The sequence below is a fragment of the Geotrypetes seraphini genome, chromosome 4, assembly GCF_902459505.1.
Source record: "Geotrypetes seraphini chromosome 4, aGeoSer1.1, whole genome shotgun sequence".
Lineage (NCBI taxonomy): Eukaryota > Metazoa > Chordata > Amphibia > Gymnophiona > Dermophiidae > Geotrypetes > Geotrypetes seraphini.
The window spans coordinates 147,550,008-147,576,574 of NC_047087.1; the positions used below are offsets into that span (position 1 = coordinate 147,550,008).

Sequence of the window (26,567 nt, forward strand, 5' to 3'; positions counted from 1 at the left end):
GAAGAAGGTCGCCTCATGCTGACCAATGTATTGGAGTACCTGGGATCCAGTGCAACACGGGCTGAACCGGGCTTTTCTTTCAGAATCCCAAATTCTGAACCTCTGGAGTGCGATTCAGGACATTTTGGCGGTCCCGGCTCTGCCAGCCTGGCAGTACCTGCAGGTGTTGGGTCTCATGGTGGCAACCATGGACATCATCCGTGGGTGAGAGCTCGCCTGCGTCCTCTTCAGTTTTCTCTTCTGTAAAGGTGGAATCCCCTGAGAGCTGCGCTGGGGATGCTGCTGCCTGAGTTGGCAGCGGCGCACAGCAGTATGCTGTGGTGGCTGAACCCAATCACTGTCCACAGGGCTTCTTCTGCGGGTCTTGGATTGGGTGACCCTGACTAAGGTCAAGAGTTGGGGAGCAGTTTGCATGTCCGTCTGAGTCAGAGAGAGCCGATGGTCGATCTATTAGCCAGAGCTACAAGCGATCGGTTAGCTCCGCTACTTTTCCAAGTGTATCTCCATAGGACTGCTGTCTGTGCGTTCTCAGCCAATGCGACAATATGTCTGCCGTCAAGGGGTGCGAAGAGTCCCCGGCTTGGATTGGAGGCTCGGATGCTCTTTCCATGGACATACGTCATCTCTTGGCTTTATCCACGGCTCACGTGGCCGGCGTTGATAGCGTTCAGGAAGACTTCCTAGTTATCAGTCTCTGGACCAGGGAGCATGGTCCCTGTCCGGGCTGGCTTTCGCTCCTTCGATCTGATGGCGTCCTACTGAACAGGAAGGCAGACAGATTCTTCAACCATTGACGAGAGGTCGGCGTCGGACTCAACGCTCTGGTTCAACCTTGGCCCACAGGGGACCTTCTGTGCGTCCTGCTTACATGGTCCAGGATAGGGCACATTTTGCACCGGGTGTCCTCGCACAGGGGCCCGGTGATTCTTGTGGCTTTGGACTGGCCCAGATGACATTGGTGTGCAGACCTTGTGAGGTTGAGCTCTGGGGGTGGTCTGCGTCTTCCTGGCCATCAGCGGATCCTCACGCAGGGTCAGTTTGCACTTCAAGATCCGATTCACTTTGGTCCTGCGGCCTGGCGCTTGAGCGGGCAGTCTTGACGGCAATGGGTTAGTCCTCTGCGGTTATTGCCACGCTTCTACAATGTCCGGGTCAGCCTGCTTCTGAGACTTCTCTTTTGCATGGATGCGAGCGGCTAACTCCGCAGCCTATGTGGCAGTTCAGAAGCCTCCCCTTGGGGTGGAGGCACTCTCCTGAGGAATAGCTTCTTCATGGGCTGAATCTCATGCGGTCTTGCCTGTGGAGACTTGTCGGGAGGCCTCGTGGGCTTCCCTTCATACCTTTTGCAGGTTCTCCAGGCTTGATATGACGGCTATGGGTGATACGGTCTTTGGCGTTTCTGTTCTTGCGGCGGGCTCATCGGGCCCCCCCCCTGAGTTTTAGGACGGCTTTGATACGTCCCATCCGTTTAGCATCCCGAGAGATTGTACAAGAATGAAAGATTAGGTTTCTTTCCTCTGCTAATCTTCCTTCTTATATAGCTTCTCGGGATGCTGAACACCTGCCCTTCTGTTTTTTTGTCCGATTCGCAGGTCGCCTCTTCAGTACCTGGTAAGCTGGATTTCTGTCTTTGGCTATCCTCACTACATTAAAAAAATTTCATGTGTATTCCCCTTTGTTGGGTTTAAGAGTTGGTGGGGGTTCCCCTGGGGGGAGGGGGGTGCCCCTTCTGATCTTTAGGCTGTCCCTGTTCTAGGATTTTCCTGAGTTTTGCAGTTTATGATGTTTGCATTCTCTGTTCCAGTTGTCCATTGTTGGCCATAGTTTTTGGTATAACACAATATTGAGCAGAATTTAACTGGAAGCGGGAGTTCCTGCGCCCTTTCTCTCTTTTCTTCTGTTTCCTGGTGTCATAGGTCTACATGGCTTTTCTACTAATTGAAGCAAGACAGGAAGCTCCCGGGCAGGTAGCCCAAAGGGGAAGCTAATAGAAATACAAGATCCCATCCGTTCAGCATCCCGAGAAGCTATACAAAAAGGGAAGATTAGCAGAGGTAAGAAACCTAATCTTTCAATATCAGAAGGGCAGGAGCATGGAATTCTGGAACTTGGAGAGGCGCAACTGAATGGACGTGTAGCTGTGAAGCTCCCAGTCCCAGGAATATTGGTGGCTATATGGAACTTCTATCTACGTGGGTGTAGTCTATATATATAAGTGAAAGGAGGAAGATGAAAAATGGAATTGCTAAACTAAAAGATGCTGGGAACCGATATGTGGAGAGTGATGAGGAAAAAGCAAATGTGCTAAACAAATTCTTCTATGTTGTGACTGGTCAGGCTCCGTGTCTGCCTTGGTCCCGGTGTTTTCATTAAAGCCCACTGGGGGGAGCCAAAGAGGAGCCCAGGGAGATCAGGTGCAGGAAGAGTAGAGCGTGGCCTCTTTCCTTTATAAGTCATTAGTTTGCTCTTGTTGGAGGAGGTGAGGAGGAAGATAAGAGGATTTTCCCAAGTAAGGCATGTCTGGCAAGCTAGGGCAATGCCTTAGACCCGGGTGTGGAGGAAGCTGAGGGTCCACACCACCTTTTGCAGCAGGAGCCAGTATGTGATTGTGCTGCAAGGAAAGCTATGAGGATTGGCACTGCAGCTCCTGTTTTTCTGCCTGTGCTGAGTCATTGTGAGGTTTTTTTTTCCTTCTATTTTTGTGGCCAGGTTCCTTTTCCTGCTCCTAGTCACTGCCAAAGTCTGTTCTATACTGGACAATTGTTTCATAAGCTAAGAGTGAGTGGGGAGAGGTTTGCCAACACCTGGGAGGGAAGTTTGAAAGCTCTTTTGTGTGCTTTAGATGGCAAGCTTAATAGACTCCTCTTTACCCAGCCCAGCTACAGTTTTAGACTGGAGGCTTTATTTTTGTATGTGTTTGCCTGGAGATTGGAGTGAACAAAGATATCTCTGGGAACTGTTTTTGAATGTCATGAACTTACCTGAGTTCTGCTGAGGAGCAGACTTGAGAGGAAAGAAAGCTAAAGTGTAAGCTGCTCTGTGAGAGTGTGAATCACAGAGAGAAATTATTTCATAAGGAATACAAATCCTGAAGGCTGACAGAGTTTTCCTCTGGCCTTATTTTGTTTCCAGTTTGAACATTTGTTGGTTACTGTGAACTTTATGCCATTTTGATTTTGAACAAGTAAAATTTTCACTTTTGCCATTCTAACCACTGTGTTTGAGTTTGATTAAGTTCTGTGGAAAACCTGCAGGGTGACTCCAGTCCGGGTCATACGCCAGTGTACTTTTTGTATGTAGCCACTGAGAGCGCTGTTGAGTCCCGGCCTAGGCTACAGTGTGGTTACAGTGTTCACAGAAGAAAACCCTGGAGAAGGACCGAGATTGTCTGACAAAGTTACACAAGAAAATAGAGTAGATTCTGTGCCGTTCACGGAGGAAGAGTGTTTATGAGCAACTTGAAAAACTGAAGGTGGACAAAGCGATGGGACCAGATGGGATCCATCCCAGGATACTAAGGGAGCTCAGAGAGGTTCTGGCGAGTCCTATTAAAGACTTGTTCAACAAATCTCTGGAGACGGGAGTGATTCCTGGGGATTGGAGGAGAGCGGATGTGGTCCCTATTCATAAAAGTGGTCACAGGGATGAAGCAGGAAACTACAGGCTGGTGAGCCTCACTTCAGTTGTTGGAAAAATAATGGAAGTGTTGCTGAAAGAAAGGATAGTGTACTTCCTTGAATCTAATGGGTTACAGGATCCGAGGCAACATGGCTTTACAAAAGGTAAATCGTGCCAAACGAACCTGATTGAATTTTTTGATTGGGTGACCGGAGTGCTGGATCGAGGGACATATGCTAGATGTAATTTACTTAGATTTCAACAAAGCCTTTGATACAGTTCCTCATAGGAGGCTGTTGAACAAATTTGAAGGGCTGAATTTAGGATCCAAAAGTGGTGAACTGGGTTAGAAACTGGCTGTCGGACAGATGCCACAGGGTGGTGGTTAATGGAAGTCGCTCGGAGGAAGGAAAGGTGAGTAGTAGTGGACTCCCTCAGGGTTCGGTGCGAGGGCCAATCCTGTTCAATATGTTTGTGAGTGACAATTGCTGAAGGGTTAGAAGGAAAAGTGTGCCTTTTTGCAGATGATACCAAGATTTGTAACAGAGTAGATACGAAAGAGGGAGTGAAAATATGAAAAAGGATCTGCAAAAGTTAGAGGAATGGTCTAATGCCTGGCAACTAAAATTCAATGCAGAGTAATGCATTTGGGGATTAATAATCGGAAGGAACCGTATATGCTAGGAGGAGAGAAGCTGATATGCACAGACGGGGAGAGGGACCTTGGGGTGATAGTGTCCGAAGATCTAAAGGCGAAAAAACAGTGTGACAAGGCAGTGGCTGCTGCCAGAAGGATGCTGGGCTGTATAAAGAGAGGCGTAGCCAGTAGAAGGAAGAAGGTGTTGATGCCCCTGTACAGGTCATTGGTAAGACCCCACTTGGAGTATTGTGTTCAGTTTTGGAGACCGTATCTGGCGAATGACATAAGAAGACTTGAAGCGGTCCAGAGGAGGGCGACGAAAATGATAGGAGGCTTGCGTCAGAAGACGTATGAGGAGAGACTGGAAGCCCTGAATATGTATACCCTAGAGGAAAGGAGAGACAGGGGAGATGTGATTCAGACGTTCAAATACTTGAAGGGTATTAACGTAGAACCTAATCTTTTCCAGAGAAATGAAAATGGTAAAACCAGAGGACATAATTTGAGGTTAAGAGGTGGTAGATTCAAAGGCAATGTTAGGAAATTCTACTTTACGGAGAGGGTGATGGATGCCTGGAATGAGCTCCCGAGAGAGGTGGTGGAGAGTAAAACTGTGACCGAGTTCAAAGAAGTGTGGGATGAACACAGAGGATCTAGAATCAGAAAATAATATTAAAAATTGAACTAAGGCCAGTACTGGGCAGACTTGCATGGTCTGTGTCTATATATGGCCATTTGGTGGAGGATGGGCTGGGGAGGGCTTCAATGGCTGCGAGGGTGTAGATGGGCTTGAGTAGGTTTTAAACGGAGATTTTGGCAGTAGGAACCCAAGCACAGTACCGGATAGAGCTTTGGATTCTTGCCCAGAAATAGCTAAGAAGAAAAAATTAAAAAATTTAAATTGAATCAGGTTGGGCAGACTGGATGGACCATTCGGGTCTTTATCTGCCGTCATCTACTATGTTCCTATATTACTATTTTCAGCTTTTACATTTATTTCCTAAGAGGTAGAAAGTTTGAAATTTTACTCAAAAATATCTTCTAACAAGCAAACCAAGCCGAAGCAGCTTTCAGTACAGGTGGGAAGGCTAAAAGAACTAAAACAGATCTATCAACTCCTTCCAAGGCTTTCCTGCCTGTGAATGCTGTTGATATGATAGAGCTAATTGAACAACTGAGAAATATCAGATCTGTGATGAAAGACAACACAGATCAATTGGCAGCATTGAAGGAAGAAGTGGCAAATTTGGCACAAAAGTTGGAGATTGTAAACACCAGAATATTACAGATAGAAACTCGAGTAGAGAAAGTGGAAATGAAGCAGCTCCAGTGTAAAAAAGACCACAAAGTTATTCAGGACATGGAAAGGCGAATGGAGGAATTTGAGAACCGCTCTAGGAGAAATAATTTGAGGATCCTAGGATTAGCAGGAGTGGAGGGAAAGAATATAGTAGCTTTCCTGGAGGAAATCATACCAAAGATACTCCCCCTTAACTTTAAGGTGCCAATAGAAATTGATCCTAGGAAGAAGGTCTAATAGTCAGACAGGACCTAGACAATTAATATTTCATCTATTATGTTTCCAACAGGTCATGGAAATCTTAAGAGTGGCAAAGGAGACAAAAATCTGACTTATAAAGACTCCAAAATTTTTTTTGTCCCAGATTTTGCAAGATCAACAGTGATCTGGCGCAAACAATTTTTACAAATGAGACAACAATTAAAACAGATTGGAGCAAAATATGGCCTTTATTACCCTGCGTTAATAAGGGTTACTTATAAAGATAAATTCTTTCAGTTTGAAGACCTTGAAAAGTTGAAGGAGTTTCTGCCTCAACAGGAGACACCGATGGACTGAGTTTGGTGATCTTATCAGCTGAGAAGGAAACACTGAAATAAGAGTATATGATCTTTGGAGTCTCTACTTGTTATTTTATTTTGAATTTTGGAGAAACATGGTTGATTTTTGTGGTTTTGGGCTACTTAATTAATTTTATTGGTTAATATTATTGACTGGTGATGGAACTGATTTTAACTGCTTTTGGATTTCCAACTGTCATGGCATCTTGAGAACAATCTACTTTTTTTTTTTCCAAATTCTTTATTCATTTTTAAACTTTCAATAAGTACGGCAAAAATACATCATATACACTTTAAACATCACTTATTAACTCATCAAAAATTAAATCACATCAATACCATCCCTCCCTCCTCTATATCCATCATAAATCTTTAACCCAAAATAACATTAAAATAACCCCACCCTCCCCTCCACCCAGGGACATTTATATAAATTCTTTATTCATTTTTACACTTTCAACAAGTGATTTATAAAATAATCATATACACCTTTAATAACACTTGTAAAATATATATATATTGAATCATAAAATAATTCCCCCATCTCTTCCCTCATATAAACATCCTAGTTTCATATACCTTTAAAAATTAAGCCCACCCTCCTCCCACCCTATACTTCAATAATTAAAGGGGAAGAAATAAATTCTTAGTTATAATCAATCTTTATAATAATTTGTTAATGGCTCCCAAACATCATTAAACTTTTTATAACGTCCCTGCTGAATAGCTAATATTCTTTCCATTTTAAAAAATATGGCACAATGAATTCCACCAAAAACTGTAACTTAATCTATCATAATTTTTCCAATTTTTTGTAATATGTTGAATGGCAACTCCTGTCATTATGAGTAAAAGTTTATTGTTTTTTGAGGATATTTGGCTCTTTGCCCTCATTGACGTACCAAATAAGATTGTATCATATGAAAGAGCAACCGGATTCTCCAGTAAGTTATTAACTTGACTCCAAATAGATTTCCAAAAGCTATGTATTAGAGGACAAAAAAAACAATAAATGATCCAATGTACCAGCTTCAAGATGACAGTGCCAACATCTATTAGACTTAGAATGATCTAATTTTTGTAAACACACCAGGGTCCAGAATGCTCTATGTAACAGAAAATACCAAGTTTGTCTCATAGATGCCAACACTGTACACCTCATCCTCCAAGACCAAATTCGTGGCCATTGAGACGCAGTAATTTGATGCTTAATCTCAATACTCCAAATATCCCGAAGGCCATTTTTTGGTTTTTTTTATTCATAAATCCAGATATCAATTTGTACCACTGTGCAGCCTGGTGACCCAGAAAAGTCTACCTGAAAACGTAAGAAAGGCAAACTGTACTTATCACTGAAATTTTCCCATTCAGGGAACCCTGCCTGAATGGCTTGCTTCAATTGCAACCATTTATAATTTTGTGATTTATTAAGATCATATTTCCGTTGCAATTGTGAAAAGTCAAGCAACTTACCATTAGAAATAACATTAAAATTGGCGGTTATAAGGTTATCTGGAAATATTGGCTAAAGGAGGCATACGTACTTTAGATGATGTCATTTCTAATGGTAACAATCTACTTTTTAATTTGAATATGCCTCGTGATTTTCTTATACTCTCAGCGAATGCAAGATTAGCATGCGGATTGTTCACACCCACTATGCAAATGAAGACCCTTTTCCGGAAGCACATTGGTGGACGTCAGAGAAACAATGGTGAAATAAGTGATGGAGAAGGCGGTGGGAGGGTTGAGTTGCCCCTAAGATGTGGCTGGAAATGCAGCCTCCTAGCATACAAAGGCTCAGAGGGACTATGATTGGGCTATCATGAAGTCACACCAATGGGAAGGAAGATGGAGCTTCTGAGTGAGTTCCGAGATAAGGCGGATCTTCCGAAGAAAGGAAGGCTCCAAATGATGTGATCAAATGAGTTGTGATCCTGCTGGGAGACTGGTCATTCATCGGACCCCGATTTGCTGGCTGTCGGGTCTGAAGAGGATGAGGTGAAAGAAGGGGAAAAGGGGTTGGTGGTGGCGAACAGTGAAACCATTGTCGGTGTAGCATGTGAGGAAAATGAGAGCGGGCCTCGTTCAGGGACAAGGAGACGGACTAAGCAAGACGAGCTGATTGTAGGCCCCTCAGGAGCAACATTGACTTTGGCAGGGAGATCGGATGGATGGACGGGCCTGCGTGGGCCTGGGTGCCCTGAGTTCCCTCTCCCCGTGCGTTCATCCTGGGCCCAGTGCCTCCCAGCATGTCTCTCTCTTGCACCTTCTATGGCGCATGCTGCCAGCTCCAGTTATGGATATAAGAAGGCTGACTTGTATTCTCGTGTACATTGAAGGGAAGAGAGGCCCGGCCCAGATAGCTTGAACAAGCACAAAAGCCGCAACCCATTACCATGCTGGACATCCCCTCTGAGCCTTGCAGCTTAGCCATCCACATCATTTAGCTCATACAGCATACCTGGCGCCTGCAAAGTCTTATTGCTGCCACCCAGGGACAGGGCCAGCAACAAGCTGAGGGAATAAAAAACTGAGGAAAGTGAGCCATTGCCGATCTGCCCCATCCCCTTCCTCTTCCAGATGATTTGCTATCCCTGGACAACAAGGTGGCCTGGCTGTCCTTTCATCAGAGACATAGTGACCCTGAGAGCGATTTTTACAAGATATCCCTAATGAATATGCATGAGAGAGATTTGCATATAATGGAAGTGACAGGTATGCAAATCTCTTTCATGCATATTCATTAAGGATATCTTGAAAACCTGACTGGCTGGGGGTCCCCCAGGACAGGTTTGGGAACCACTGGTCTAGGGGATTCTGGAGGTGGTTTGGGGGGCTCACCGTGACCTATAAGGGAGCTGTAGTGAGGAGAAGACGGCAACTTTTTTGTGAAGTTCACAGCAGTGCCCTGTAAGGTACCCCACTATTTAGGTGGCATGCCTGGGTGTGCAGTCCATCACTTTGCAGATCCCTCCCACGTCCAACAGGGCTTGTTCTAGGCGTTTTTGACTTGGACGAAAAGTTGGATGGAAATGTGGTATAAAGATGGACGATTTAGCGGCTTGGACGATCAGATCGGCAGGATGTATAATTAAGACGACTTAGACGCAAACGGAATTAGACATCCCTTTCGATTATGCCCCTCATACATTGTCCAAAAGGATTATTTGACACATTCCTTTTTCTTTGGAAGGAAGAGGGTATAAAATATTTAGGTATTTGGATACAGAAAACGTTGGAAGAGACGATGAAAGTAAATGAAAAATCTTTACTGTTGAAGGTTACAGAAATGTGTGAGCAATGGAACCCTCTACATCTTTCTTGGTGAGGGAGAGTCCAAACTGTTAAGATGATGATTTTGCCTGTGGTTTGCTACCAAATGGGTATGTTGCTAGTGTTTTTTCAGGGGTCCTTTTACATGAAATTAAATAGTATTCTTACTAAATTTATTTGGCTTGGTAAAACTTCAAGAATTGCTTTAGTATCTTTACAAAAACCAATTGCGGTGGGGGCGGGGGGAATTTTCCCAATTTTTATAGGTACCATCAAGCATATATAATGTGACAATAGAATTTTATTAGACACTTGTCAGACATAAAATTTGTTAATAATTTAACACCTATTCAGATTCATAAATCCACCTGTCAGTCCCTTTGGCTGAATTCCAAGATTCAAATTGGCGGGTTTAAGGTCATCTGGAAGCATTGGATAAAGGCGGGCATACGTACTCTGGATGATGTAGTATCAGAAGGAAAGCTGCTTGACTTTTCACGACTGCAACAAACATTTGGTATTGCTAAGTCTCAAAATTATAGGTGGTTGCAGTTGAAGCAAGCCATTCAGAAGGGGTTCCCTGATTGGCAAAATCTTAAAAAAAATCAGTATAGTTCACCGGTCCTATGCTTCCAGACAGATTTCCTGGGACATCAGGCCACTCAGTGGTACAAATTAATATCTGAATTTCTGAAAAAGAAACCAAAGACTGGTCTTCATGACATTTGGAGCATTGAGATAAAGCAGCAGATTTCTGCATCTCAATGGCCACAAATTTGGACTTGGAGGATGTGAGCAGCATCTGCTTCTATGAGACAAACATGGCGAACAGAATGCTAGAAATGATCAAGAAGGGGATCACGAACAGATCGGAGAAGGTTATCATGCCACTGTACCGGGCCATGGTGCGCCCTCACCTGGAGTACAACATCCAGTACTGGTCACCGTACATGAAGGACACGGTACTACTCGAAAGGGTCCAGAGAAGAGCGACTAAATTGGTTAAGGGGCTGGAGGAGTTGCCGTACAGTGAGAGATTGGAGAAGCTGGGCCTCTTCTCCTTTGAAAAGAGGAGACTGCGAGGGGGACATGATCGAAACATTCAAAATACTGAAGGGAATAGACTTAACAGAGAAAGACAGACTGTTCGCCCTCTCCAAGGTAGGAAGAATGAGAGGACACTCTCTAAAGTTGAAAGGGGATAGATTCCGTACTAACATAAGGAAATTCTTCTTCACCCAAAGAGTGGTAGAAAACTGGAACGCTCTTCCGGAGTCTGTTATAGGGGAAAACAATCTCCAGGGTTTCAAGACAAAGTTGGACAAGTTCATGCTAAACTGGTGAGACTGGACTCATTTGGAACACTGGTCTTGACCTAGGGGGCCGTCGTGTGAGCAGACTACTGGGCAGGATGGACCACTGGTCTGACCCAGCAGTGGCAATTCTTATGTTCTTATGTGTTTTTTGTTACATAGATCTTTTTGGACCCCTGCTCGTTTACAGAAATTGGATGGTTCTAAGTCTAATAGATGCTGGCACTGTCATCTCGATATAGGGATATTGGATCATTTACTGTTCTATTGTCCATTGATACTTAAATTTTGGAGATCCATTTGGGGTCAAGTGAATAAATTATTGGAAAATCCAGTGGCACTGACGTACAATACCGTGCTATTTGGCATGTTAATGAGGGCTAAAAGTTCAATATCTTCCCATAATAATAAATTTCTTTTTATTATGACAGGGGTTGCCATACAACTTATTTTGAGGAACTAGAAAAAACTGGGATCGGTTAAATTATACTTTCTGGTGGGAATCTCTATGCCACAAGTTTAAAATGATGACCATACAACAGGGACATAATAATAATAATAAGCTTTATTTATATCCCGTCATACCTGTTCAGTTCTAGACAGTATACAATAGTGGAAAAATACAACATAGAAGGTGAACGTTCCGATTCTAGACAGTATATAATAGTGGATACAGTAATGGGTGATTGCAGAGTGGGAATGTGGGGTAATTAACAATATAAGTAAAGTAAGGAGGGGGGAAGGGGGACAGAGAATGAGAGGTGGAAGAAGAGGGGAAAAGGGGAAGGGGAGGGAGTTTCAGAAAGAGGCAGGGGTTTGGAGAATCAGACGAATTTGTCGAATAGGTGGAGGGATCCCCTGAGAGCTTGGTACATTTGGGAGTTCAAGAGGAGGTTGCTTAGGGTGTTGTTCCATATGCCTCCTTGGAATGAGAGTGTTCTATCTAGGAATCTTTTGTAGTGACATTCCTTGGGGGGTGGGAATGAGAATAACAATGTTTTGCGGATGGGGCAGGGATTGTTCTGTAGGATCAAGTGATTCAGGAGTTAGGTGGGTGAGGTACCGAATAGTGTCTTGTAGCAGAGGCAGCCAGTGTAATTTTCTGTAGTACGAGGTAATGTGGTCGGATTTTTTCAGGCCGAAGATCAGGCGTACGGCCGTGTTCTGAATCATTCTTAGTCTTTTAATGGTTTTCTGATGAGATCCTAGGTATACAATGTTGCAGTAGTCCAATGAACTTAGAATCAGAGCTTGGACTAGGAGTCTGAATGTAGTGAAATCTAAGAACAGTTTCAGTATGCGTAGTTTCGTAGAAGGTTAAAGCATTTTTTTGTAAGGATGGTGGTATGGGCCTCAAATGAGAGCTGTTGATCTATGGTAACGCCTAAGATTTTTATCGTGGGGTTGATTGGGAAGTTTCTTCCATTTATGCTAAGTGAGGGATCAATGTTTTTTGTGGTCGGGGAGACCATGAAGAATTTGGTTTTTTCTGGGTTTAATTTAAGCTTAAAATCGTTTGTCCATTGTGCCACCTGATTGATGACTGAAGCAATGAAGTCTCTAGTTTTGGACGCAAGGTTCGAGATAGGGATGATGATAGTGATGGCATCCGCATAGATGTATGATTTGAGGTTCAGTTTTGATAGGGTGTGTCCTAGAGAGGCCATGTAGAGGTTGAAGAGGATGGGAGAGAGGGGAGAACCTTGTGGAATGCCACAGGGGTTGGTCCAAGGTTGTGAGTAGGCTTGGTCCTTAACAACTTGGTAGGATCGGGATTTTAGGAAACCTTTGAACCAGTTTAATACTTGGCCTGTAATGCCAATCACATCCAGGCAGTTGATTAGGATATCGTGGTCCACCAGGTCGAAAGCACTGCTCAGATCAAATTGAAGTAATAGTGCTTGCTTCCCAGAGCTAAGAATATGGGAGATGTGGTCAACGATGGAGGCTAAGGCGGCTTCAGGAATTTTATATAGGAAATTTATGGATGTTTGGGAGCCATTGACAAAATTCTGTAAGGAGTGATTGTTAATTTCCCCTTTGATCATACACGTCCAGGGTGGGTGGGGAGATACAGTACTTTTAATTTGAGTGCAATTGTTGGATATGTAGAAAGGGAGGGATGATATATGTATTTGTCATAAAATATAATTTGATAGAATTAATTGCTGTTAAAGTGTAAACTGTCAGAGAGGAAGTGACGTCACCGATGTGTCAGGTCGCAAGATGCTGAAGCTCCGTCGGGGCTGAGGCGAAATCGCATGATTGAGCAAGCAGTGATTTAAGCTTCAATTTTTCCTCTCTCACACTTGCGGTGTGGTGTGTAATGGCGACTGCTATTCGCCGCAAATTAGATCCTTCCAGAGCAGTGGCCAGCAAGTCGGGTCTGGGATAAGATAAATCACCGGTTTCCCCGGGTGGATCCAAGATGGCAGCGGACCCGCCTGCAGTTCACATATTTGACATGAAGACTGCCGGAGGAGCGCGTGGACTCTCTGAGCAGGGAGGGTTTGCTGAACTGCTGGCGAGCCTTCGGGAGGATATCCTTTCTATTCGCACAGATATAAAAAAGGTGGTGGTGGATATAAAACAAGATTTGCACAATATCACCCGTCGGCAGGAGGATTTGGAGAAGCGAGTGGATGCGGTGGCGGAGGATGTAACAGACACTCAAGGTGCGGTGGCGGCCCTTCAGAAAGATGGGGCGGATTTGTGGGAGAAGATGGAGGATTTAGAAAATTGTACACAGCGGTGTAATTTGTGGTTGCAAGGAGTGCCTGAGACAGATTTACATAAGGATGTGCGTAAGGTCGCTCAAGATATTTGTGACGATCTGTTGAGCCTGGCGCAAGGGGATGCTTCTAGAGGCCCTGCAGTGCACATTGAAAGAGCACATCGTGCCTTGGGTCGGGCATAGGGGAATTTTCCCAGAAACATTGTGATCTGTTTGTCCTCCTATAGTGTTAAAGAGACCATTCTGCAGACCGCCAGGCGACGCAGTGATTATCAATGGAATGGGCTGTCGATTACTATCTTTCAAGACCTTGCTGCAGTTACCCTGAGGAAACGGAGAGATTTTCAGGGGGTGACTCGCTATTTGAGACAGGCTGGCTATAAATACAGATAGCAGTTCCCCTTTGCGATGGTAATGACAGTTGGGACGGTACATAAGAGGGTGAAAACATCAGAAGAGGCATGGACTGCCCTGAAAGAGCTGTTGGGTGATAAACTGCCTGCGGAGCTGTCTGGTGCGGCCGTTGGGAGAGCAGATGGGGATCGCCCTGCACGGTGGCAGCGAGTGAGACAGCAGGGCTCCAGGAGAGGAGAGCTGGGAACAGCCGGGGGGCGTGCGCCCTGAAGAAGATGAGTGGACTTTTGTTGGACTACTTGTTGGATTCCAGTTTGGGAGAGCGTTTCGGGATCTCTCTGGGGGGGGGGGTTTGCAGTTAAAAGGTAGTGTTTGCAGTTTAAAGGTAGTGTTGAGTGGTAAATGTGGTTGTGCGGCTGTTTGCATGGATGTAATGGGTTGTGTTGTTTGAGTGAGGGTTTGGGGGAGTGTGGGGGAGGTTGGGGCTGTATGAGTGAGGCTTGTCAGATTTAGCCGTCTATAGGGTTGGACAGGGGGGAGGCAGAGGTAGGGGTGGGGAGGGAGGGTGGGTGGGGTTTGGGAAGGTTCTTTCTCATCCTATGGGCTACACAAATGATTTGGGGGGGACTGCAGCTGGGAGCTGGGCCGGCTGCAGCCCAGATTGAAGTGATGGGGTTTTGGGAAGGGGGTAGTGGTAATGTCATGATTAAGGTGGTGACATGGAATGTGGGGGTATTAACTCACCTATCAAGCACTCCAAAATTTTGCAGCATCTCCAAAGACATAAGGTTGATATGGCCCTGTTGCAAGAAATGCACTTAGATGCGCAGGAACACAGTAAGTTGAAACGGTGATGGGTGGGGGATTATGTGGTGGCGGATGGGGTTGACAAGAAAAAAGGGGTAATCATATTATTTTGAAATAGGGTGGTGTCTAATTTGGAAGTGTTGGAAATTGACCCGGGAGGGCGCTATGTTCTTTGTAGAGGGGAGATTGCTAAAAAGAAATTGATCCTTGGATGTTTGTATGCTCCCAATGTATATGATCCCATGTTTCAGAAACGAGTGCTGGCTGCCTTAATGCCCTATCAGGGGGGAGCAGTTGCTCCTCGGGGGGGATCCTAGTATTGATTGTTCTGGGGAGGCCAGTAGGGGCCGGAACCCTGGGGCACAGGGGTTGCAGAGTTGGGCCAACTGTTCGATCTGGTTGATGTATGGCGGGTGTTACACCCTGCTGAGAGGGATTATACCCACTTGTCGAGAGCGCACAACACACAGTCCCAAATTGACTATCTCTTAATGTCCGGGTCACTATTTGGTATGGTGCGTCAGGCTGAACTCGGGGTACCGTTCTTTCTGATCATGCTTGGGTGTGGTTGCAGTTGGAAGTGGACAGTGGCCGGGACCGACGGCAGCATTGGGTGTTTCCTCTTTATCTTTATAAAGATGTTCGGTTTCAGGAGATGTTGAACGAACACTGGCGGAGTTATACCCAAAATAATGTGGAACATAAGGATCACCCGGTGCTCTATTGGGAGGCAGCAAAAGCGGTGTTGCGTGGGGCAATCATACTAGTTATATGCGAAAGATGCGAGACCGGGAGATTCTGCATTTGGAAAAGGACTTACATCAGGCGCGTAAGCTTTTCGGTAGCACCTACTGGGATGTGGACAGGGCCCAGTATTTGGAAATACAAGTGGCTCTTAATGAATTGTTACATCAGCAGACATGTAAAACTCTGGCGTACTACAGATATCAGCTGTACCGACACAGCCAGAAAGGAGGGAAATTGTTGGCCCGTTTGGTAGCGCCAGACCGGAGGTCGAAACTGATAGTAACATTAAAAGATTCCAGGGGGAAGAAGGTCCATACTGATCAGGGCATCTGTGACATCTTTCAGCAATATTATATGCATTTATATGGTGCTCTGGATGGAGGGGGTTTGAGAGGCTCCCTGTATCTTAAGAATATGGTTCATAGACAACCCCGTGAAAGACAAAGGTGCGCGCCGACAACTGAGCGCAAGACGGAGGCGTGAGCCGAAGAAAATTACAGTTTTTAGGGGCTCTGACGAGGGGTTTTGTTAGGGAGCCCCCCCCCCCAGTTTACTTAATATAGATCACGCCGGCGTTGTGGGGGGTTGTAACCCTCCACATTTTACTGTAAACTTAACTTTTTCCCTAAAAACAGTAAGATATGGGGGGTTACAACCCCCCAAACCCCCCACAACACGGCGCGATCTCTATTAAGTAAAGTGGGGGGGTTCCACCCCCACGCCCCCCCCCCCCCGTCGGAGCCCTAAAAACAGTAATTTTCTGCGGTGCGCGCCTCCACGCTGCGCTCAATTGTCTGTGCGCGTCTTTGTCCCGGCGCGCTTTTGACCTGACACCTAAGAATATAACTCATCCGCAAATAAAACTCACAGGAGCGAGCAACCTTGGAGGCTTTGGTTATGCCTGAGGAGGTGTATGCAGTGATTGTACAGAGCCCTCTGATGAAGGCTTCAGGGGAAGATGGGTTTCGGAATGAGTTCTAAAAGATATTGGGAGCGGGTATAGTGCAGCCGTTAGCGCAAGCATTTAATGTTATGATACAGGCGGAGGCATTGCCCGAGCATTTGAATATAGCCCGTATTTTGGTTCTTCCTAAGCCAGGGAGGGACTCTACGGTGCCGGAGGTTTACTGACCTATCTCCTTGTTAAATGCGGAGGTTAAATTATTAGCAAAAATCATGGCCAATAGATTGGCAAGGGTCTTACCCCGCATTTTGCATGAGGTACAAGTTGGATTTGTGAAAGGACGGTCGATCGCTTGGAGTATGCGTAAATTATTGCTATCTTTGGAAATGCGAGCTCACCAGCAACAATGGTCGATATTGGTGAGTTTTGATGCGGAAAAGGCTTTCGACCGGGTCCAATGGGATTTTTTGTTTGATACTAGAGAATGACACGGGGAAAAATTCTGTCCCCGTCACCGTCCCGTCCCTGGACCACCATCCTCTGCACCGCCCCGTCTCCGCTGGTCCTTTCACCGCCCCGTCCCTGTCTCTGCCGTTCCCTTCACCGCCCCATCACCGCTGTCTCTTCTACCGCCCCGTCACCGTCCCCGTCTTCAGCGTCTTCTCCTCTCCATCCCCCCATCCCCAGCACCCTTCACGCGGTCCAGCAGCTCCCTCCCACCGGCCAGCCATGCATTTCCCTCCCTCCCTGCTTTTCCCTTACCTTTTCTTCTTGAAACTGGCGATTTCTATAAGGCTACGAGCTGTATTACAGCCGGAGCCTTGAAGTCACATTGGGTTGCCTGCTAGAAAAGTCTCCTCTAATGCAACCGGAAACAGGAAGTTGTGTCAGAGGAGACTTTTTCCAGCAGGCAACGCGACACGACTTCAAGGCTCCGGCTGTAATATAGAAATCGCCAGTTTCAAGAAGAAAAGGTAAGGGAAAAGGAGGGAGGGAGATGCATGGACGGCCAGCGGGAGAGAGTGGGCTGCCGGATCGAACCCTCGTTCACCGCGTGTTCACTACTTGTTCACCGCCCCGTGCCACCATTCACCGCTCCACGGGACGGTGAATGGCCTTGTCCCCGAACTCGCGGTGACCTTTTTTTTGGGTCACCGTTTTGGCGGGTTACCCACGGCTAGCCGCGGCTAACAACCACCGTGTCATTCTCTATTTGATACGTTGGAAGCGTATGGATTTGGTGTTTTTTTATCTCGGCAGTGTGTGCACTTTATGCGTTGCCGCAGGCTCGTATTTTGGTAAACGGTTTGGAGTATGGTCTTTTTCCCATTCTCTGTGGGACACGACAGGGATGTCATATGTCGCCGTTCCTTTTTGCCTTCACTCTTGACCCCTTGATTAGGGATGTATATGCGATGCCTACAGTGGGAGGGTTTCAGGTGGGGATCCATCAGTTTACGCTGGCGGCTTATGCTGATGACTTATTGGTGCATATAGTGGACCCTAAACGTTTGCTGCCAGTCTTATTGAACCTTTTGAGAGAATATGGTGATTATGCCGATCTGAGGCTTAATTTGTCCAAGTCGGAAGTGCTGGCTTCCTCGGTGGATATTCAGGAGGGGTGGGGGACTCCGTTTCTTTTAAGGTGGGCTAAAGGGGCTTTTCTTTATCTTGGGGTGTGGATAGCAATGGATGTCAATGGCTTGTATAAATTGAATGTCCCGCGTTTGATGCAGACTACGCGTAATTGATTGGAGAGTTGGCACTCGTTGCTCCTCTCGTTGTTAGGGAGGAATCAGTTGATTCGGATGATGATTTTGCCGAGATGGCTTTATTTGTTTCAGACTCTCCCACTGCGTCTTCTTAGGAGGGATTTGCAGAAAGTGCAAAGATTATTTTCTAAGTTCATAAGGGCACGCAAAAAAGCTAAGTTGTCGTTGGTGTGCTTGCAGGGAGGGTGGGGGGCGGGGGGGGGGTTTAAGATTGCCCGACATGCAACGTTATAATTATGCTTGCCTATTACGGCATTTAGGGGATTGGATGTTGGGGTCTTGTAAGTTTACTCCAGTGCAGATGGAGCGGGCTTATTATGCGCCGGCTCACTTATTTTCGTTGTTGCATTTATCACGTGGACAGCTACCGGTGCATTTGCATTCCAGCTTGTTGGCGAAATCTTTGCAGGAGGCTTGGATCTGGCTGGTGCGTCACTTGGATGGTGATTCGGTGGTCACTGACCAGATCCCACTGTGGGGCCATGCTCCTTTTTCTCTGGGGAATGATAATGTGGCTTTTGCTAATTGGGAAGGGAGGGGGTTTGGAAGTTGGAGCATGTGATAACACCAGAGGGTGATTTGATAGGGTATGATACGTTGCGGGGTCGGGTGGGGGATAAATGGGGCAATAGATTTGCCTACTGTCAGTTGAAACATTTTTGGGCGACTTTAGATCACGACCACTTGGGCACCCATATGGGCACTAGATTGCGGGATTTTTTCGATATGGAATCTGGGGAGGAACTTTCGGTTTCCACGATTTCCAAACGATTGGAGCGGGTAGAACCCTGTAAAGAGTTGGATAGTTATAGAGGGGTTTTTCTAGTGGAGGGAGTGTAAGCTCAAGAATAATGCTGGGTTGTAGCTTTTAAGCCTTTTCTTTTTAATTTTCAGCAATTTCCTCCCTGTAATTTCTTTATTCCCCTCTTCTTATAATTAAGGTCTAAGGAAGAGTTAAGTTTCATAATAATTTTTACTTTAAATGTTAAAATGACAAATGTTCTTTTTTTCTTTTTGGAACACAACTCTATATTTCTGTACCAAGTAGTATATATTTGTAAAGTATATTAAATTGAATAAAAATAAAATTATAAATAAAAAAAAGAAAGCATGGGATAGGCATGTGGGATCTCTTAGAGGAAGAGATAATGATTACTGCAGATGGGCAGACTGGATGGGCCATTTGGCCTTTACCTGCCATCATGTTTCTGTGTTTCTAAGGGATCTCCCAAGGACTTATTTATCTATAGATAAAGGCATCAAAATCAGTAAAGGTTCATAAATAAGGAAAAAAGCCATTCTTACTTGGTGAAAGGAAACTGGAGAAACCTCAAAGAAGGTCAGAGAATTCCATGACGGGACTAATGACTTCACAATCTCCTGTGGCTGGAAATGTTCTGCATAAAGAGAGAACAACCTAGTCTGTAACATTTAGGGACCCTTTTACTAAATCAGGGGTGCCCACACTTTTTGGGCTTGCGAATTACTTTTAAAATGACCAAGTCAAAATGATCTACCAACAATAAAATTTTAAAAAAACACAACGCACACTGTACGCATAGAAAATGTTAATTATCATTCCTATTCCAGGGTTTTTCAAAGAGGTCAAAGCAGATGACTCTATGCACTATCACCTCAGTAACAACCATACAAAAATAGACAAATATACCCTCCTCCCTTTTTACTAAACCACGATGCAGTTTTTAGAGCGCAAGGAGCTGCGCTGAATGCCCAGCGCTGCTCTCAACGCTCATAGGCTCCCTGCGCTAAAAAACTCTATTGCGGTTTAGTAAAAGGGGACCTTAGTGTAAAATATAGACAGCAGATATAAATTCAGACACATTTTGATCACTAAATTTAAAATAAAATCAATTTTCCTACCTTGTCTGGTGATTTCATGAGTCTCTGGTTGCACTTTCTTCTTCTGACTGTGCATCCAATCTTTCTTCCCTTTTAGCCTGTATGCTTCCTCTCCTCCACACCTCATTCCCTCCCCCAACTTTTCCTTCCTCTCTCCCTGCCCTTTCTTTCTCTCTGCCTCCCTTTCCTTTTTTTCTGTTTCTCTTCTTTCCTTCTGTCTCCCTGCCTGCCCTTTTTCTTTCTTTCTCCCTGCCCTCCCCCAAGACACTGCCACTGCCATTGGGGACCAGGACCCAAACCGCCACCAATAACAGGCCCGAAAGCCGACGCCAATAACACGCCCAAAAGCCGCCGCCGCCCCAACCTCTCCCTGCTTCGGCCGACCAGCATCGCGAGGAGCTGTTGGGGGAAATGCTGCCGGGTCCTGCCTTCGCGGAAACAGAAAGTAGGCAGGACCCGGAAGCAAGAAGAGGAAATGCTTCACTAACATGTCTCCCGCCTTAGCCCGTAGCGAACGCTTGCTTCAGGGCTCTCAACATGTGCGTGCCGGCTTCCCTTCCCCCCCCCCCCCCCGGACATAACTTCCGGTTTCGGAGGGAAGAGAAGGGAAGCCGGCACGCACACATTAGAGCCACGGAGCATAAGTTCGCTACGGGCTGAAATCTCCAAGCCGGATTTTTTTGTGCTTATTTTAATGTTCAGCAGCGGCGGCAGCAGCAGATGACAGCTGGGCGGACCGCCCAGCTAAAAGGCCCTAGAGAGAACACTGGAGAGGAAGGCTGATCGGCCCGGTAGATCAGGACGGCAACACGAGTCCATCACGGAGCCCGGGATGGGCTCCGCGATCGACTCGCGTTGCCTTCCTGAGCTACTGGTCGATCGCGATCGACGTGTTGGGCACCCCTGTACTAAATTGTGCTAAAAAGTGGCATGCACTATGACTATGACTAGTGCATGGGCTTCACATTCACTAAGACCATTTCTAGAATGGTTCTAAACATATTGCCTCTCTCTCTCTCTCTATACCTGCATTTTACATTCCCAGAAGCAAATTTTCAGTTTTACAAGCAAGTACAGAAAAAAATGATGTTTCGATTTTTTTTCACTATTACTTATACAGAAAAAAGCATATGGTGGGGGAGGAGGAACAAAATGTGAACAGAAAAACAGAGATAAAGCAAAACACTCATTTTTTTTTACCCTTGTTTTCTTCCTTGGTGATGTCTGTTACACAACTTCCTACTTCCACCTTCCACAAGATGACAAGAGGGCAAAGCTGGCCATTTCAGGATACTCTCACAATCCCAGTGCTGGAGGGACATCTCTGAACAGGAACACCCTCAATGCTACTTGGCTGACAGGTAACACCAAACTGGTATCTGCCATATTCCCTGCCTCAATAGATCTCAGTACAACACCTTTATGGCAAACTGAGACCCAACTGCCCCTGGCAGCAATATCTAAAACTAGGGTTACCAGATTTCCTTTTTAGAAAAAGAGGAAAGGTGGCCCTGCCCTTTTCTGCCCCCTTATAGACCTTGTGTCTCCTTCCCCGAGTTCCAGGATGTGTCTTGAGGGCCTCTGCACATGAGCGGACATTAAAATGACATCAAGCTCATGCGTGTGATGTCATTATATCAACATCAGCACATGTGTAGAGGCCCTCCAGACTCAGCCCCGAGCTTGGTACCTTCCAAAACCCAGACAAACTGTCAACAAATATCTTCTACTTGAGGCTATGACACCAATAACTCTTCACGACATTCATTCCTACCAGAACACCTGGCCTTGGTCACACGTGCAAAACACAGATAATCTCCTATTTGGAAGTTGTCTAATTCCCTGCTAATGAATGACGCTACTAAACAAAGATTAACTAAATTTATAGAGGAATTCTTTTTATTCAACATGACTGAATCAATGGATGCACTAACTATATGGGAGGCTTTTAAAGTCTCTCTTAGAGGTGAGTTAATTTCTATTCAAGCATATGAAACAAAACAACAAAAGCAGGAACTTCTTAACATTGAATCTCAAATTATAATTCAAGAACGACTCTTCTTTGCTTCTAATGATAAAACTCTTCTACCCGAAATATACAAATTGAAATATGCATACAATAAGTTAGTTAGCCTTGCTGCACAGCAAGATATCTTTTTTACTTCTACCAAATATTACGTAGAAATGAATAAAAGCAGTAAAATGCTGGCTAATTACCTTAAGAGAAAAAGAGTTAAAGTACAGATCCCGACGATAAAAACCTCTACTGGACAACTTCTTTCTTCTCATTCTTTTATTTCGGCGGCTTTTCATTCTTTCTACTCTCAACTCTATTCCTCAGATACCCCTGATCAATCGGATATTATTAATCAATTTTTGACTTCTTTGAACTCTACTAAACTTACCGTATCGGATTGTGAATCTCTACAAAGATCATTTGACGTTTCTGAAATAGTGCTATCTATAAAACATCTCTCTTCTGGGAAATCACCTGGCCTAGATGGGCTTACAGTAGAGTTCTACAAAACCTACAACAAAAACTATCCCCTATACTCACGTCTCTATTTAATTCTCTTAATCCCCAGAGGATCTCCAACAGTCACTTTTTAGATGCTGTTATCACAGTTATCCCTAAACCCAACAAAGACCCCCAGCAAATCCCCAATTATAGACCTATATCGCTTTTAAATGTTGACTACAAAATCTTTGCAACAATCCTCTCTTCTAGGCTGCAACATCATATTAATAAAATTATTTCCCCACATCAGGTTGGTTTTATGCCAGGCAGACTCATTACTGATAATTCTCGCCTGTTTTTTCATTTAAATTCCATCGCTAACTCTTCTCATGAACCTTGTATAGCTCTTTCTTTAGATGCTGAAAAAGCATTTGATAGAGTAGAATGGTCTCACTTATTTCAAACAATGCAATGGTTTGGTTTTCCTCCTAAATTCTTAGAATATGTTAAAATCCTTTATTCTAATCCTAGAGCCTCTGTTATTACAAATAACATACTGTCGCCTTTTTTTACCCTACAGCGAGGTACTCGTCAAGGATGTCCCCTCTCTCCATATCTTTTCAATTTGGCCCTCGAACCCCTTCTTTTAGCCATTAACTCTCATAAAGATATCTCCGGTATCCTGCTTAATAAAACAGAATATAAACTTTCAGCATATGCTGATGATGTCTTACTATATCTCACCCAACCAGACAAATCCCTACCTGCTCTCTTTAATCTAATTCAGGTCTTCTCTTCATTTTCTGGTTACAAAATCAATAAGCAGAAGACGGAAGTACTACCTTTTAACAAGTATTCACGTCCTGAATTGATCCAATCATTTGACTTCTTTGGTCTCCGTCACATATAAAATATTTGGGAATTAACCTCTATACATCCCTTCCTGCTACTATTAAACATAATAGTGATAATCTCATAGCTATTCTTAAATCATTAATACAATCTTGGCATCCCCTTCACCTTTCCTGGTGGGGTAGGATAGAGACAATCAAGATGGTAGTAGCACCTAAAGTTAACTTCGTACTCAGCATGATCCCCCACATAGTCTCGCCTCACTTTTACAAACTGATTGATAAACACATAAATACCTTTATATGGAATAACAAACCGCCTAAAATAGCTCTTAAAAAACTTAAAGCTCCAAAGACCAAAGCAGGGGTTTTTCTTCCAGATTTTCTAACTTATCATAAGGCATTTATAGTACAACAGACCACCCACTGGTTTTCCACCTCGAATGCTTACGTCCCCCTATGGCTCCAACTTGAACGTGCTCTCTACCCGGCATATCTGACGTTGGCCCCGCTATTAACTTCTGATGCTTTACTTTCATCTGTAAACTCCATCATATCCCAATCTGTTACCTGTCTCCTTGAATTCGATGAGTTGTTAGAAATACCTGTCAGAACTTCAGCATATATCTCCATTTGGTATAACTCGTCTTTTCTAATAAATAAAAAACCAATAATCTGGCCTCAATGGTCCAGACTTGGGATACAATACTTGATAGACATCTGTACCCCCTCTCTACAACTTTTGACCTTCTCGGAGTTGCAAGCCAAATTCGCCCTTCCGGCCTCATCGTTCTATCAATGGCTTCAACTCACCTCCATGATAAAAAAATCTAAAGTCTTACAGCTAAAAATCTTAAGAACCCCTACTATATTTACGCTGTTTCCCAAACTCCTAGTAATAGGCCATGTTGCTTCACATCTCTATAAAATACTTCTGAACTCCCGAACTGACGTTCATATCCCCATACAAAACTCTTGAGAATTAGATTTAAATTGCCATCTACAAGATAAACAATGGGAAGTTTTTTGGTCTAAAACTATCCGAACTATTCCATCTGCCAACTCTATGCAATCCATGTTCTTTCTACATCACAAAGCCACTTGGACGCCTCAAAAACTACACGTCTCAGGTCTGCTGCCTACTAACAAATGCTGGAACTGTAAATTGCATCCAGGTACTTTACTGCATATGCTTGTGGAATGCCCCTGCTTACAAAACTTTTGGACGGATGTCTGGTCAATTATTCAAAAAATTTTTAATTTTACTTTCAATTTTTCTCCTATAGTGGTCATATTGAAATTTGAGACTCCTTTGCTCGACTTAACTGGACCACATTATGCCTTATTTAACACGCTTCTCATTGTCGCTCTGCGACTCATATTATCTAACTGGAAATCGTTTGATTCCTTAAACGTGCACTTTTGGTACCAATCTGTCCTACTACAACACAAGCGTGAAATGCTGATCTCTGCTGCTATTCCCCTGAACGCTAAAGTCCAAATTAAATGGGCTAATTTCACCGAATACCTGAATTCTCTCTAATGCCTTACCGCTCATAAGTTAATGCCTAATGTCTTTTATATCTCTCTTTCCAACTTCTTCCTCTCTCTCTTTCTGGCCTCTGGGGGACTCTCTCTTCTCTTTCTCACCCCTTGTTGCTTTCTTACTTACCTTTCGCCCTCCGTCATCACCCTTCTTTTTCTTTCTTTTCCCTCTTCTCTCCTGACTTTTTTTTCTTTCCTTGAATATCTTCCCGCTACTTATCACAACACCATAGAATATTTTTACCTTTGATTATATGTATCTAACGATTTTCTGTTGTGCTTGAATAATTGTTTTTACTCATTTATTGTTCCACGATTATGGTATTGATATTGATTGTTTGTTTCTCTCCTTTTTTTGTATTTTGATAAAATTTTCAATAAATTTTCAAGAGAAAAATAAATAAATAAATAAATAAAATCGAAGCTTTCAGGGAAGACTTAAGAAAAACTAAAATAAAAAAATTGCGTCGGGATGAATTGGACTACACAAAAGGTTTTTGTTTATACATGGATGGATAAATCACACAATAATAAGCAGATCAAACGGCCTACATACACACAAACTTCCTCAGACACTTCCAACGATGATAAGACACAATCCAAAATCTCCAATCAGGGTCAAACAGTCCATTTTCAGGGGGGACACAAACCAAATGTCCGAAGACCTGTCAGGATAAAACCCACCAAGACACAACCATAACATTGAATGTGTTTAACCTCTCACACAGAGTATTAACTACAGTGGAATTGTCAGTATTAAACAAGGGCCTTTCCTTTGTGCCAACTAGTACTTACCACTCATTGGACACTCGGATTGCTATGTTTAAATTCATTAGAAAATGTAAATTAAAATATTTTATTCAGAAAGAAGGGGACTCTATAGAACAATCCGCCATATTTCATAACACACTACGGACTAAACTAAACTAAACCTTAAGTTTATATACTGCATCATCTCCACAAAAGTGGAGCTCGACACGGTTTACAGGAATTAATATAGAAAGGAACTCCAATGGAAAGGAGAAGGGCTTAGTAAAAAGAAAGAAAGAGGGGACTTAGTATAATGGAGAGGGAGGCACCGTAGATCCTCATATTCAAACTTTTGAAAATTTAGTGTTAAAAGAAATTAGCGTCTTGGAGAATAGCCCCCCCAAACATTTCAATTTGACTCAGGTACAGCAGACAGCGTTACATTCGTTAACCATAGATAAAAGCATTATTATCCGACCAGTGGATAAAGGGGGAGGTATAGTTTTGCAAGAATATATAGCAGAAGCGGTTCGCCAGTTACCCGACCTTAGCTATTACATCCCGTTGCAGGAAGATCCAACGGAGCATATTCAAGATGTCATTTCTCACCTAGTATAGGCGCTTGAATCAGGAGTAATCACAGAAAGGGAATTCAAATTTTTATTGTGCAAGTATCCGACAACACCAGTCATATACTTTGTCCCCAAGATTCATAAATCATTAATAAACCCTCCCAGTAGACCTATTGTCTATGGGATAGGGTCTTTATTGGAACCACTCTCAGCAATATTGGATAGAGTTCCCTTGGCCCTTTCGTACATGTTAGATTCTGCCATTATGATTAACATCTTAGCTGAATTGCAAAATGTACCATCTCATGCTATACTTGTCACCTTGGACATTACTGCCTTATATACTAATGTACCTCAATCTGCAGCTGTTGATATTATAGCAGAAGAATTATTTGCACACGAGCTATCAGAAAGTAGAATTAGTTTTTTTGATACAACTGGCACATATAGCCCTTAACATGAACTACTTTCAGTTTTATATAACATACTATAAACAAATCAAAGGT

General features: G+C 44.0%; 1 protein-coding gene across 1 annotated transcript in view; it reads right to left on the reverse strand.

Moving 5' to 3' along the window:
* The window catches only part of OGFOD1 (2-oxoglutarate and iron dependent oxygenase domain containing 1), a 756,310-nt gene that overhangs the window by 347,697 nt on the left and 382,046 nt on the right, over nt 1–26,567 (reverse strand). The window contains exon 6 of the mRNA XM_033941292.1: nt 19,331–19,422. Coding sequence (XP_033797183.1) covers nt 19,331–19,422 — 92 coding nt within the window. The remainder of the gene's footprint in view (nt 1–19,330; nt 19,423–26,567) is intronic.